Raw genomic sequence first — 15,889 nt, 5'->3', positions numbered from 1 at the left:
GGTCTAATTAGTTTTAAGCTAAGGAAGTGGGTAAGAGTGATTTGGCAACATTCAATGGGAGACTATATAAAAATGAAACAGCTGCGCCCAAATACAATGGGCAGGATAAGAGTGCACAAAAGAAACTAAGTAAAGTTTTCATCATATCAACGCAGTCTTGCCTGCTCTACAAACACGAAAGGGGCCACAGTTTGTTCTCAATCCATTTTTATGCAGTAACCAAACCTTTCAAAGGACACAGGAAAATCTACAGTTCAAGTCTTGTTCAGGATACAAAGCATTGTAACAAAGTTGTAGACCTGCTCATTTCAAACAGGAAGCGATCCGCTCGGGCCATACGCTCCAGCTCATGTTTATGCTCCTCCAGGAGGTCAATGTCACTCTTCTCTGGGACAAACTTCAGCAACTAAAAACAAACATGCACACATATGCAACAGTGAGTGAATGCATTATTCAGGGTCGGCAGAATTTTTAAATAGTGCATATTCAACAAAGGAATCAATGTCACCTCTTATCTACACCATTAAAATTTTATTTTGTTTATCTGTAGCAGTGGCATGGTGCAGATTTGTTGGTGGATTTGATATCTGTGCCAAAATCAACTCTGTTTATGACTTTAGTACTTCACTGAGCTGTTCTTCAGAAATAACATCACAATCGGTTCCATGGAAGAAAAGTAGTAAAACAGGCTGACTATAAAGCAATAAAAGTATTCCTTCCAAAAAAACATTTAGCGTAAAAATGAACCCCTGTCTGGTCACATAAGTACAAACCATGAATCTGAAATACATCCTCCTGTATGCGGTCCAAGCTCACCTGCTCCAGCATATCTTTGGCCAACTCTTCTCGCTCATCCATCTCTAAGATTGCCCTCTTGATCTCCTCATTGCTCATTTTTAATCTTCAAAAAAAGAAAAATATATGGTTAATCATGGCATAATGTGAATCGTAAATTTACAAGGTACCTGCCAATCAAAACCCAAATGTCAAAACATTTAAACACAGATCATATTTTGTGTAGTTCACAATTCCTGGAGTGACCAAATAACGCCAAACAAAATGCAAAAATTGCAGCATGTCTAGTAATGTTAACACCAATGACACAAATGTTCATGTTTTCGGGTATCGACAGTGTTGACTTTATTGATGGTTGGTGGTCACTTCAGCCAGGATTTCTCTTATCAGAGAGCTTTCCCCCACTCCGCATTGAGTTACTGTCACCACCTTCCACAGTGCAATTATTAATCCTTTGATTAACGCTGAACATGCCTGTGTCAGTCCCAGGACCACTGCCAGCTGTCCTCAGCGCCCCTGGGCTGTGTTAAGTGTTCTGTGTTGTGATCAATATCAGTATTGTCAGTCTGCACATTAAAGCCTTATTGACTAACCGCTGACCTTATTTTGGGTCAGGTTTGAACCCCTGGCCCATGCAATATTGACACGCTATTGTATCAAGGGAACGTCTGCAGATTCCTTGGACCAAGACAGACTCCAGGAAGCGTATGTTTATTGATCTGGAAAGCGAGAGGGGTCATTGATCAAAGACTCCAAAGGGGTTTGAGGAAGTGCAGTGCTATACAAGTGGAAAATATTTTGCTGAGCAGCCCTTCAATGAGGAGAATTGATCCCCATTTAAATGGAACGGGACTCGAGGAAACTTAGTCTTGTTAATTACCCCCCACATATTATATATATATATATATATATATACATACACACACACACACACACACATAGATTGCAAAGAATGACAGATGGTTGCTATGGTCCATTTAACACAGACAAGGGATTTTGCACGTCACTCTGACCTTTGACCCAAATGCTATATGTCATAGAAATGCCAATAAGGTTTGCTGATGGCCTGATGTCACATACTTTGAAAGGAGGATGACACAGTTCTGCGCGCGTCGGCCATCAATGACTGATAGCTCCTTGACTTTCCGCGTGCTTACATAGATGTCATCCATAGAACCAGACTCCTTCTGCACAAACAAAAGGCAATGAAAGAGATTAATGGTTGTTGGCTCATAGACAACTTTTGCATATGACACAAGATCTCTTCATTCCCAACATCTGCAACATTTTTAATGCGCTCAAAGAAAATGTGACCTATTTTAAATATCAACAGTGTGTTCAATTGGAGCATACAAAAAAAAGACATAGAATATCAAAGATCTGTTCAGTGCAAAACAAGACTGCAGTCTCGCCAAATACATTAAATTAAGTTCGCAAAAATTATCATCCTTAATTGCTATAAACCAGCAAAGCATACGTATCCAATGAACCGATGTAGGCGCTTGACTTACATACACAGAAATGTGTTAAAAATATTCTAACTAGCCGCATTTTGAGATGCACATGAAGCAGGATACATCGTTTAAACTAAATTGAGGTGAGTCAAGACATTTTTGTCAGCCTTACACATGTATTCCACATCAATGTCAAACAGGCTATTTTTGGTGTTTGATGGGTTCCTATTTGCTCAAAAGTGTCCTCAAGATTGTTGGGTGTGATGCACATATAATTGAGATACCATTTGCAAAGAAAATGTCATCTTCCTATGCTTGCTTCAATTTCTATAGGCTCACAACAAATAACAGTTGGCACTGAAACATGTCTATTTTCACTGCATTGCCAAAGTCGTCTTTGTTGGGACTTAAGATTATATTGCCTGCTAAAAGCTGTTAACTGGGGGAAAGAAGCATATTTACAATTTTAAGTAGCAGTGAGGAGTTTAAACATTGTGCTCCACCACCCACAAAGGGTGTGGTGGTGGTTTCTATAAGTAGAGTACTGCAAAAAAATATTTGCATTATTGCAAATATTTAATATTGAATATATTTGCAAATATTTAAATAATTTATTGCTTATTTTTGTACTCAACGCCACCCCTCTCAAACCAACGTTAATATCCCACTGAGACAAACTATTAAATACATTGAATTAAATGAATGATTTTATGTACCATGGGGGTGACTATTTACAAACCTATCTGACCCTATGTGAAAAATTAATTGGCCCCTGAACCGAATAGCAAATTGGCAGCAATATCTGAAATCAAATGTTTGCGATAATTGGTGATGAGTCTTTCTCAATGCTGTGGAGTAATTTTGGGCCACTCTTGCAGAATTATGCTTTCCACATAGGTTCAGATAGGTTTGCATTTTTCCCCACCCTTGCTAAATAAAGTCATACTTTAGAAACTATGTTATATACTGTTGGGTTTTATCAGTGATATTAAAATATGTGAAGAAATGAAACCGCTGTGAAAAAATATGCAAAAAACACAGAAATCAGGAAGGGGGCAAATATGTTTTCACTGCACAAAAATCTTGCTGTATCATCAATGGATGCTGGTTTAGAGCCACTCACATTATTATCCAATTCGCGATACAGCTAGTACTGTATGTTCATAAACATTGTTTTTTTTCACCATTGTGGATTCACGAGCAACAATATCATAAGCGACGAATAGTTTCTTATACCTGATGTGGGGCTACACCATTATGGCCAAAATTATAATCACGATTGTTTTGGTCAATATTGAAATCATGATGATCCATCATGTTTTGTCAAACATCTCTATTTATTGCCCTTTTTTAAATAAGCAGTATATAAACAAGGCTTGATACTTACAAATAATAATAATAAACTCAAATAAATAAAGTGAATAACCAAGTGAAAAACCAATGAAAATAATGAAGCCTACGTAGAACCAAGCACATTGTCTACTTTTAAGCAAATTTAAATCAATTAGCAGTCAAAATGTCATTTTCGGTCATTTCAAACCAAATGTATCTTTTTTTTTTTTTTTTCAAGATGGGTCTCAATTAACAGCTAGCACTGTATATGTTAGGAATTAGGTGAGAAACTCAACCCCATTTCACACTGGTAAATAATATAGTAGGATGAGAAGAGCAGAAGCTTTTGTCATGAAAACGTGCGGGAAACATTGTCCCCTGGCGGTAGAATAACAAAGTGCTTGATTTGACATGTATCGCCGACTTTTTAAATGTTAATATCGCCGAGTATCAGCTTAATTAATCACGGCAGCCTATATCGTGAACATGATTAAATTTTGATTAATTGTGCAGCCCTAACCTGATGCATATTACTTAAGGACCAGTAGTCTGAATAATGAGTGGACAATTACTTAAACCTTTTTATATTATTATATTTTTATTATTATATTATAATTACTTAAACCTAAATAGGCTTTTTGTTCTAATCAGAAACAAATAATAGACAAGGACAAAATAAAAGCATTTTGTGGCCACCTGCTTTGCAAGAAGAGAATGAGCTAGTTTACACTGAAGGTAGCAAAGAGTGTCTTAAAGAAGCCTTGAACTCACCTGTTTGAATGATTGGTTAGTGAGCAGGTCCTGCCCGGGCAACCAGAGAGCGCAAAGACACAAAACACATGCAAAGATTAGCACTTGAAGCAGCGACACAGTGTTGGCTTATAGAGCAGAGAACTTCAACTGTGCACACTACAAGCGCAAGCTGAGAAGCCCGCTCAGAGCAAAAAAATATATAATACGTCAAAGGGCTACTCTTTTTCTCCATAACACCATGTTTGTTATGACATACTCTTGATTGAATCATCAAACACCTGATTTGACATGGAAAACACAGGAAAATGACAAATGAGTACTGCCCGTGAAATAAATCTTTGCAGGGCACATGTCCAGCTTGTGAAGTCAGCAACACCAACATTGCTCTGATGAATTCAATGAAACCAAAATGTCATAACAATTAAGATCATTGCTTTGCCCAAAATAAATTTGGAGTTGGTTATAATAACTTGCTTTGTATTAATAAATGCAAGTAAATACATCACTCACCAATTTCCAATGACTCATGAGCCTTTAAAATAAGTTTAGGTCGCCCGTGTGGGCAAGCTGTCGGAAAATTTAAGCCTTGCAGTGAGGAAAATATTGTTTAATTGTCATTATTATGAATTGTAAATGGGCGCCCAATATCTTGTACTGTATAATTAAATGAGGTCCAAAACAAGAACATGTATCCAATTAAACTGCCCAATACACTAATAATAATCCTGAACTTGCCAATATAATCTATTCAATACATACATATTATACATTGTGCAGCCACACCTACTGTAATCAAGTGTCGGGTTTAATGTACTGTAGTTTGTAGATAAAAGAATGGTACTTAAAGGAAAAATTGGAACTTAAATCTTTGTGTAGGCCAATGTCTCCGCTGAGCCAAGAGGATATCAAGAGGCCAACTGTAGTGCTTTCACAAATGTGCTTAAGTTCCACGATTGCAGTCTGTCTGCTCCGAATCTACAATGTGTCTTTCAGCTGGGCCCTTGGCAGTGTCACACAAGTTAAATCGTCAAGCAGAATTAGCAGTATCAATGGAACTTTGTTATGACAGGCTCATAACTATCTCGATCTAGGACTGCACAACATGACCACGCACGTCATTACATACATTTAATCATGTTGGGTTTAAAATACAAACCTGCTGTCTCTGATAGGCAGAAAACATCTTCTCGATGTCCTTGAGGTCAAGGATCTTGAAAGCTTTCAGGTCATCAATATCATTCCAGATAGTGCCATTGATCATATGCTGATGAAAGCAAACAAATAAAAGCCATTTAGAGTTTTGTATTGGTTGATACCATAGTTTAACTCCTTCATTCACAAAGACATTTTTTTTTTTCATTTCATTCATTTTTTGAGTCTTGACATTCAATCCCAGGTAATATTTTACATTACTTTCCAATTTTTCAAGTGTTTGGCCAAAAGAGCGTCTAAAAATGGCAGGTACTAAATGGGTTAAGTACTAAGGTATTCAATTACTATGTAATTGAGTGATTAAGCAATCAATAACTTTTGATAAATATGGAAGTAATTGGTTAATGTAAGTAATTAAATGCCAAAGTGACTGATTGCTGAATTGTTTACTTTAGTAAACATTACATAATTACATACTTAAGTAATCAATAACAATTCCTAAAGTACTAAAGTAATAGAGTAATTTAAATAATTAAATGCCAAACTGTTTGATTTTATTTTAAGCAATTAAGTGCTAAGGTAATTAAATTACTTTAGTACCTATAATTACCAACTTACTTTAATACTTAACTTATTTAGTACCAGCCATTTTTAGACCCACCTATAGCCAAACGAGTAAGGACCATTAGTGTTTGCCACAATTTTATGTTATGGTTAATAACACTGTTTAACTCAATGACTCGCAAAGACATAGTTTTTTCTTTTTTTTTTCCAATAAGTTCAGACATTAAAATGTCTACGTATTTACATTTCTTATTATTTTTCAGTTATTTTTCATCTTTGGCTATAACAGGGTCTAAAAATGTCTACTAAATGAATTAAGTACTAATCTAATCAATTATTTAACATAATACTTGATTAGTGGTAATAATTAAGCAAGAACGCAATTAAGTCCCTTACAATATATTATTTAGGTAAACAATTACTTATAAGTAGTTGAATATTAAAGTATTTAGTTGCTTAAGCTACTAAAGTACTCAATTAATTTAAGCACTAAAGTAATTGCTTACTGTAGGTGCTGACGCACTAAAGTATTTGATTAATTCGGTACTTGAGCTATTAAAGTGCTTGAGGCACTGAAGTGATTGATTACTTATGAACTTACGTAATTACCTAGAGTAGTTACTTTATTATTTATTTGTGTATTTTGTACCAGCAATGTTTAGACCTTCCATTAACCAAAAACTTAAAAAAAAAATACATTTAAGTCTCTGGTTTTGAAAGTCTGGACTATCAAAAATGGTAAAACTATTGTCTGACATTGAATGTGTTAAGTAAAACACAAAATAACAATAAATAGTGCCACTTTTTAAAAACTGACGTGTTGCCTGACAAGTCTCACCTCTCCTAGCTTAGCCCAGTTGAACGATTTCAGCGGATGCGACGGCTGAGGGATGGACTTGGAGCGCAGCGTGCTTGCCGAATTAAAAGAGGAAGGAATAGGGGGAGGCGGGATTCCAAAAACGGGAGGGGCACCTGGTGGAGGAGGTGGAGCGCCAGGTGGAGGGGGTGGCGGCGGTGGAGGTGGGCAGCTGAAGGGAAGGGGAGGAGGTGGTGGAGGAAAGCCACCCGTCATTGGCGGTGGTGGTGGTGGTAGTGGTGGAGCCACGGGAGCCCCTGGGGGAGGAGGAGGTGGAGGGAAAGATACGTTGCCCACCTGTGGGGAATACAAGCAAAAGTTATTTGTGTCACATGACATGACCTATTACTAATTAATTACAATTCAACCCATTGAAACCATTCACTGCCACTGATGGGGATAGATGTCAAAAATCCATTTTTACTGAGCTGGTCATGAATATGTTGACATAGTCACTAGCATTGACAGCTACACAGTCATTTTAACTATGTTGGCAAGGACAATGAATTAGGGACTTAGGGACTTAAGTACAGTATTGGTAAATGGCAACCAATATATACTGAATATACTGAATATACTGAATGATACTGAATCACCTTGACCTGTACTGTTGAACGAACAAGCTTCTGAAATAAGGTCTGAATTTTCACCAAATGGTATGCATTAGGATTGTAACACAAACCAGGCATACGCAAAGTTCAACTTTTACACATTCACATAATTTCTAAATGTTGAGACCATACCATTTTCCCCCAATACTGCCGCAGGGTAAGGGTATTCATTTACACAGGCACATATCCAATATCATTATAGGAAAAATGCCAAACATACATAATAAAAAAACAAAACAAAACATAACAATAAGTAATAAATGTTTACTTAATTTTTTAACACCTAGTATATGGTTGGCCAAGTTGAAAAAATAAAACTTGTTTTTTTTTTAACTTGCGAATGGGCAGTGTTTTGAGAGTTTAGCCCTAAAGTACATTCAAATGCATTTGCAAATACATTCTACATACTTCTAAGTATTTTTTAACATACGGTGGACCCCCGTGTTACAGCGTCCCTGGCCTACCTTTTTTTATGTAGCGATATGGAATACTGAGTTTTTTCTTCCCCGCTTTACGATATTTTCCCAGCTTTGCGACAAAAACAACTGTCATGACTTTAGGGGGTTGGCTGTATTTGTGTTGTTTTGTCTCCATCAGGCGTTTTTAGGTAATTGCACTTATTTTCTGTTGCAGTCACATGACAGAGATGCTTGTCTGCCATTGGTCAGCCTCACTTGTTTCAAAATGGCTAAATAGTAATGCTTTGTTCTATCGCGAGTGGTTACAAAACCGTATTTGTAGTGCATTTTACTGCTTAATTCAAATGAAATGGGTTAGCCATGTTTCCCAAGATTGCTAGTGATGTCAAAGAGAGAAGATGATGATTTATATGGAAACAAAGCTGAAGATAATCAACAAATACGAAGCTATTGTATACATGTGTATTATATATACATAGCACTAATTTGGTACCAATTTTTAAAATGTATGTACAATTTTGATGTTTTTACTTGGGGTTCTAAACACATTAGCTAATTAACATAGGTTTGGATTGCCCGCCATATGCCAAATTCGCCTTATGAGCCCAACCTCATAAAACGGGGGCCCACTGTACTTAAAAATATGTTCAAAAGAGCTGTTGTTTACTCCACGCATTCGTAGAGAAGAGCATAGATCGGCAAATGATATCTGGGTTTAATTTCAACGACATATTAACCTTGCTTAAAAGTCGACTCCTGCCTTTTTTACTTCCATTTGGGTGAATTTTGACAAAAACTTGAGTCTATCCTTGATTTACATAGATCATGGCTGAAACTAATGTTGCAACAAATATTTGAAGTTTCAATGCTTTCTTCTTTTGACATAGCTGAACATTAATTTGTCAAAAAGCCCTAAAAGTCATCATCACTATTTGACATGCCAAATAACTCCTCCCATTTAAGACACGGATGTCCTCTCCTATCTCCTCGTCAATTGTTCAAACAAATTCTTCCGCGGGTAGTCATCTTCGGACCCTTCCAATTTGTTTGAAATTGAGGTTTTCGGAGATGATTTGCAGATCATCTTGAGCCATTATCCCTAGCTTTCTTTAACCAAGTGACGACTTGTGAGATCAGAGCGTGGAAATTTGCCTTCACTGTTTCCCCCTCTATCCAAAGGCCGAAGGATACAAGTCAAGCCGTCTTTTCTTTTTCATAATGCGTCAAAGTTTACGAAAAAAAAATATACACAAAGAAGTAATTAGGCGACGCTTGACAAAAGTACATTTTTATGATGTTCTGTGCAAAGTTCTAAAACAGATGATGACTACAGTGAATTAAAAGGTACAGTATATGTAATCATTTTTAAGCCTTGTAAATCACATGGTATTACTTTTGTCACATTCGAATGAATATTATTCAAATGCAGATGTGAAGAAAAAATTGGTATGCTTTGAGTTATGCGGTGATAAGTCCCCCCAAATATGGGGTTTGAAAATAAGGGGGAAAAAAAATTGCCATGTAATTGAAAGCAGTGTGCTTTGCCTCATCCATACCAGAGTACTGTAGTAGGGCTAAAACTGTGGGGAGTCCAGCTGAATTATAACACCCGAAGGAAATGTTGCAGAGTGCTGACAAAAAGGAATGATGCCTAAAATGATTTTCTTCTAGTAAAAAAATACATAAATAAATGAAAAAAACAGGACTTCATACCGAAATACAGTCATTGATGCGTGTTGATAGATCCAGGACTTGCTCCCTGGCTGAGCGCAGTTCAACACCCTCGCGCTGGAGTTTATCCTTCATCTTGTTCAGAGTCTTCATCATGTCCTCTTTTTCCTGGGTCTTGGTCTCGCACTCTCGCTCCTTCCTCTCCAGTTTGCCGAGCAGTTCGGCATGATCTGATCAGAGGAGCAGCAGGACAAACCAAGTTACAAGTACAGCTACGCATACTGACAAAACATCATCATACATGCATCTTACCTTTTCGGAATTTCTCGGCCTGATCCCTCCACTGTTTCACCTCATTCTCATTGACCAGCCTGTGAAGCAGCATAACCAAAATGAGCAACCATGCAATGATGCAGTCAGAATTGATTCACAGGAGAACTGGGAGCCCAATGCAATCAAACTGAGCCAAGCTAGGACATTTTGTTATTTGCCGTATGTAATTTCCACTGTGTTTAATGATAATCAATACATGTGTGAAGGAATTATTTGCCCAGCTTTGACTAGGTTGCTGCAGGCTGGGCTGCCCAGTACATTAGAGTTTAAAAAAAAAAAAGGAAAAAAAAAATCAGGATTTTAATCAGTTAAGGCTTTTTTTTTTAAATTAGTAAATTAGAAAATTGAAAATAATAAAACAGTCTGGTAAAAGCGTGGGCATAGGATACGTTTATGGGGTTGAAAATAATTTTAAAAATGCACAGAAAAGGGAAGCAAAAAGCTCTTAAGTTTGAAGGGACAAAAATTGGAGTAAAACCTTGAGTATCGCGAGGAGCTTTGGCTGTAGTTGAGAGAATATAAAAAAATTGTCACTATATGAATAAAAACATCTACAAATCTACAAATTACAAAAAATGCAAGTTATTATCCAGTCGTTTATTATAACTAGCGCACACCAACCAAATACTTTATGCTGTGAGCATAATATATCATTATTTATATCAAGACAGATGTACATTCAACAGAAAGTTGCTTCTTCTTTAGTGGATTTACATTTTCTAAAAATATGTAGGACCTTGGTTTTGAACATCCCACACCCTCCAAAAAACAAACACTACATTGTTGAGCACCTTGACAACGCAGTGGAAAAAAAAGACCCATGTTGAGGTGCGGGTCACATGTCATCATGGTGACCACAGAGGATGAATGGCTCTACGTTGATTTAACCTCTCCACCCCCCATCTCCTTCCCCAAAACCACAGCGGCACAACACACATGTTTTCACCCATCAACTACGGGGGCCTGTGGCACTGTGCCAACCTCATGTGGAAAGCTCAGTTTATGAATCACTTTTCCAGGTATAATTTACTTTTAAGAACATTTATGGAAGCACAACAAGACTTTGGCAGGAGGGATCGCTTCGCTTCCTGCTGATGGATCCACTACATCTTTTAATGAATGGCTGAGCTTGGATGCGGCGTCCATATTCGCTGTCTGTGCGCTACTGGAAAGAATTACGCTCAAGTGTTCTCCTAGACCAGAAATAGTGACTTAATGTATGTACAGCGGTTGGAGCAGATGGGGCAAGATTGACCACAATACATGTTTTATGTTTTGTTGATTGCCGAGACTGAACACACATCGTAGATTTTCAGAAATACTGTAACTGCTGTAAGTTCATGTTCCTATTGTAGCGCTACGTGAGATGCTTGCATTCCATTGTGATTCAAGGTCGTGTTACATCATCAACAATCCCACTGTCATACGTTTCATTGAGAACTTGAAAATAGAGCTGTCAAAATCCAATTTGATTATATGCAACTACTCGATTATCAAATTAATCCAAAACCATTTTAATCAAAGTGTTTGGACCCATTTTAACTTAAAATTGTTCAAATCCTCTGATCTCTGCCTCTCATGAGTGATTATTCAAAAAGATTTGTCGTCCTTTATGAAATCAACAGAATCTTAATCATTAAATAATACTAATAATATCTGCTTAGTAAACAGTCCAAAATACATATTTTTAAAATACTTGCATGTGAAATAAAAATGTATCTAATTATTCGATAGAATATTTGAGTGTGAAAATGGCAGCCCTACATTTATCTTAAAACACATATTTTACAGTTAATATTGATTCTCCTCTCAACACAGCTAAGTTTCAAACAAAGTTTCACGTCACAAGCACTGCTCCAGTTAAACCGATGGTCACAATTATAGTCACAAAGTTTGCAAAAAACATTTCAGCAAGGTCAATGTATTCAGTGCCAGCAATTTGCAGACCCATCTTTACAGTAAAATAATAAGTACCTGGGATTGAATGTTTGGACTATGCGAAGACATATATATATACGTGTAGGATTGAGTCTTGACCAACCAAGGTACTTCTTGGGGATTGAATGAGAATTTCATATCTATTTCAGCACCTTCTACAGTGCATTCCTCAAATATCGCCTCTTACTTAAGTGCGGTCCATAAAGGCTGGTAAAACAAACTGCGCTGAGTGTTCGGATAATGCTCTAAGAGAGATTCCATGAAGACTAAAAGTAAACACCGAAAGTAAGTACACGAACAAAACTACTGACATGAAGCCAAGTGGTTAGCGAGGCCGTACCTAAACATGGCTCACTTGGCAGGCCTGCCTGACTAATACGATTAGTGTAATTTCCCTTTGATCTCAGGTTTCCTCTTTCGTGCCAATTCACGAACAAAGCTCCGCTTCCTCAGGTTTCGCCCAGGACCCCCTGCTGCCACCTTCACTTTGCCTCACTTCCCTGAGGAAATTCATTCTCGGACTTTTTGGAAAGGAGCGCCTGGCATGTACAAGTAATAGGAGAAGTGACTGTTTTATATTTATGCCGCTGTGAGGAAGACACTAGCATATTGCATTTCACTTACATGCGAATGATGTTTTTAACATTGAAGTTGTCCAGAGGGGAAAGGTCGGGGTCCTCCCCTTTGTCATCCTGCAGGACTATCTGCTGGAGGATCCTGTCGAGAAGCTGCCAGTGATGCATGCTGCTCCCGCCACGCTTATCTGAATGTGAAGTGAGAACAACAATAGCATATTGTTTCACATTTAGAGATGATTGTTTAGGGCAGGGATCACAAACCTTTTTGAAAGTGAGAGCTACTTCTTTGCTACTTAGTAATAGGAAGGGCTACTAGTTTAATACACCCTTCTGAAATGACGAATTTGTTATCATCAATAGTATGTCAATTTAGGTGAAAATACTGATCATGTTGATGATTTCTCACATTAATTAAGAAACGGCAGTACTAGTAAATGTGTAGTAAATATAGTAAATATGTAGTAAATATAATTAAAAATTTCCTTGAAACTCACAATGCAGGGACTACAAAATGGTGTCTGTGAATTAATGTGTGTATGTTTTCTCATTTTAATAAGCAACCGTTGATGCTAACCATAGATCAAACACTTAACCCAATTTGTCATATCAATTTATCATACTTGCTACCATGTAACAACTCACAGGGCATCTGCAGGCAGTGCTGGAGGATGGAGAGGAGGTGTGGGTAGGCATCAGAGTGGCTCAACTTCTTCTTAACCAGCTCAAACATGGCACTAGCACTTTTGGTGTCTACATGGGTCTGTTGAGAGAACAACTCTTACATTATTGTCAAAACATCCCAATCAGACAACATTATTCTGCTTTCCTTACCATGTCAAACCTTTTGGCCAATTCAGAGTCATCCTCATTGCGTACCATCTCAAAAAAGTCCAAATGCCTATTAAATAAATATGCAGAATGTTATCATAATGTTCCTGGTATGTTCCCCTTTGTCCTGTTTGGTTGCCACTCACCGATCAAGAGTGGCATTTTCATGCTCTCGAAGCTTGTCAATAACTGGTTGGATGCCCAACATCAAGAATTCATACCTCAGGTGGAGGCGAAACTCAAGGTTGTCCTGCAGATAAAAAAAAAAAAAAAAAAGCAGATGGTGGAATGCGACATTAACAACAATACACAAGATTCAGATCACTGGTTAGACTGTGTGACTTTGGCAGATTTTGTTTGATTAACATGATTTTTAGGTACAGAACATATGGTTAAGGTATCAGGTCTTTCAGAGAAGGATCCCATTATGAGTCCCGAAAGAATGTACTTCTTTTCAAATGTAGGGTCTTAGCTGGATCAATCCCAATGACTTACAAATGACTTGTATCATTTATTACTTCTTTAAAAAAAAATCCCTATTTTTGACTCAAGAGGGGTTTTTGCCTCAAATTCTTTACAGTGCACACGCTTTGAAACGACACCTCCGCCTCGGATGCAAATGAAAAAAGCTCTAAGTTTTTCAAAATCTGCTCGTACATCACTCTGCGCCACAAGGCTCGACCGTCAAGTCACAATAAGCAAATCACAATGTTGAGTGACGGGGGAGTGCATTTCAGAGAGATTAATGCCAGTGCCAGAAGACCCCATAGATCAAATTGTCATTGATTAGGGAGTAACTATGTGCACTCCAGATGGGATCAGCGCAAGGTCAATATCCACAAAAGGATGCGATCTCATTGAAAAGGGGCCAGAGCTCAAAAATATTTCAACATCTTTGCTAACTTATACTGCATTAAAAAATGTGATTGGTTGACAGCGTTGGGTCTAATGTGTACAGCATGTTTAGGAGCTGACCTCTCCTGCTCCAGCATTGAGCACAGCATTGATGAAGGACATAATAGCAGTCTTCAAGTTGACCTCGTCTCTGTATCGTCCCGTACTCCTGTCCAGCTCGTTCAGCAACGTCTGCAAACAAATAAGACCTTGGTTACAAATGTTGTTCAAATAAGAATAAACAAATGATACAAAAAGACCCATAGGTAAAGGTTTTACACTGGTTTCAAGTCGGTTGTGAAATTGGAATTCAAATTCTGCTAATGATTTACGAATCACTAAATTGTTGGGTCCTGAATATTTTTAGGTAACGCTCATTGAATATAACATATATCGGAAATGTGCAGATTAAAGTCCATTAGTGGAGCCAAGGTTTCAAAGCCAATTGTGAAGAGGCATTTAGCTGTTGGGCCGCACACAAATGGGATAAACTGCCATCAGAAGTGGTGTGAGATCCAAATACAGTATAAAGGTTTTTAAATCCAGATCGAAAACTATGCTAAAACTACAAACCAATAACACACCTTTGCCCCCTCCTCTTTTCAGCATTTTTAAAATCAAATTTATGCTACAGTCTTTCTAGTAAAAGTTTGTTTCTTTTGCTCCGTGCATGTCTTAGTTCTCCTGTTTGATTGATGAAACAATTTTATAAGTTGGGAGGTTTCAACAAGTGAAGCACAATGAGTTGTTTAGGAAATGTGCTATATAAATAAAGTTGCTTTGCCATGAATGAAGTATCCATAAATCATACCCGGTGCGTGTTAAAATAACAGTGGCAAGATAAGCGAACACAAGAGGTCACAAACCCTCCACAGACCCAGTCCTAAACTAACAATCAGACATACTTCTGAGTGATTGAAATATTAGAACATCACAATTCTTTATCAGTGGTGAATCACTTGTTTCTTTGGTGTTAATTTAGCTCAAGGTGAGACGATTTAACACACAGCCAGGGGGAACGAGTAATATGTAATGTGTTGACTCTGTCCTTATAAATGCTGAAGCACAATATCATCCTGGCCTTGTGAAGTCTAGATGTGCTCACCCAGCTACGTTATCTAAGGTCCAAACATCCAGAGAAGCGGCATCAAAAAGTAATTACTAAAATAAGTAATATTAAAGGGCAACAAGAAAATGCATTAACTATTTAATGTCAAACTAAAACCTAAGAAAGAAATCAAGTGAGCATCATTTGTTATGGAATGTTGAAATGATTTTATTAGTTTGGCCTACTTGGGAACAGAATTATCCTCCATGCAGCCTGCAACTTAAACACGTTTGACATCTCTACTCTGGATGGTGCACTGGTTCTTAAATGGTCTACCTTCAGGAGAAAAAATGTATTTCCCTATCATCAAGTTGTGGGCCAAATATTTAAACTATTTAAATCTATTTCACAGAAGAATTGCACAGGTTTGTCTTCACAAAGACTCTTCTAAAATGCCTTCTAAAAAGTGCCATCTTTAGGCCCAAATCAAAGTAAACTGCATTTTTTTTTATTGGTCTCAGTAACAAGTCAAATAATACACAATCAGGTAACAATGAGCCAGAAAGTAAAGAGATGATAACAAAACGCTTCAGAAGCTCGAGAAGAGGAGCAAAACAGACACGCTGAAACTAAAAGGTAGACTTTTCTACCAAAATGGTCTCT

At 37.5% G+C, this 15,889-nt stretch overlaps 1 protein-coding gene across 3 annotated transcripts in view; it reads right to left on the bottom strand.

The window, feature by feature from the left end:
* LOC148413136 (disheveled-associated activator of morphogenesis 2-like) overlaps positions 1-15,889 on the bottom strand; it is an 87,328-nt gene that overhangs the window by 9,065 nt on the left and 62,374 nt on the right. For 2 of the 3 annotated variants that reach the window (XM_088433288.1, XM_088433290.1), the window contains exons 7-19: positions 14,260-14,370; positions 13,431-13,534; positions 13,288-13,354; positions 13,099-13,216; positions 12,503-12,641; positions 9,920-9,978; positions 9,650-9,837; positions 6,889-7,203; positions 5,491-5,598; positions 4,353-4,382; positions 1,876-1,982; positions 817-901; positions 300-406 (exon numbers count right to left, since the gene is read on the bottom strand). In XM_088433288.1, the coding sequence (XP_088289414.1) occupies positions 300-406; positions 817-901; positions 1,876-1,982; positions 4,353-4,382; positions 5,491-5,598; positions 6,889-7,203; positions 9,650-9,837; positions 9,920-9,978; positions 12,503-12,641; positions 13,099-13,216; positions 13,288-13,354; positions 13,431-13,534; positions 14,260-14,370 (1,538 nt within the window). The remainder of the gene's footprint in view (positions 1-299; positions 407-816; positions 902-1,875; positions 1,983-4,352; positions 4,383-5,490; positions 5,599-6,888; positions 7,204-9,649; positions 9,838-9,919; positions 9,979-12,502; positions 12,642-13,098; positions 13,217-13,287; positions 13,355-13,430; positions 13,535-14,259; positions 14,371-15,889) is intronic. The other variant, XM_088433291.1, reaches the window with a different exon arrangement.

This window comes from Hippichthys cyanospilos, chromosome 14 (genome assembly GCF_059441005.1).
Source record: "Hippichthys cyanospilos isolate Australia breed blue-spotted pipefish chromosome 14, RoL_Hcya_1.0, whole genome shotgun sequence".
Lineage (NCBI taxonomy): Eukaryota > Metazoa > Chordata > Actinopteri > Syngnathiformes > Syngnathidae > Hippichthys > Hippichthys cyanospilos.
Note: the sequence above shows the minus strand (reverse complement) of the source record. Positions and strands in the feature narration are given on the sequence as shown.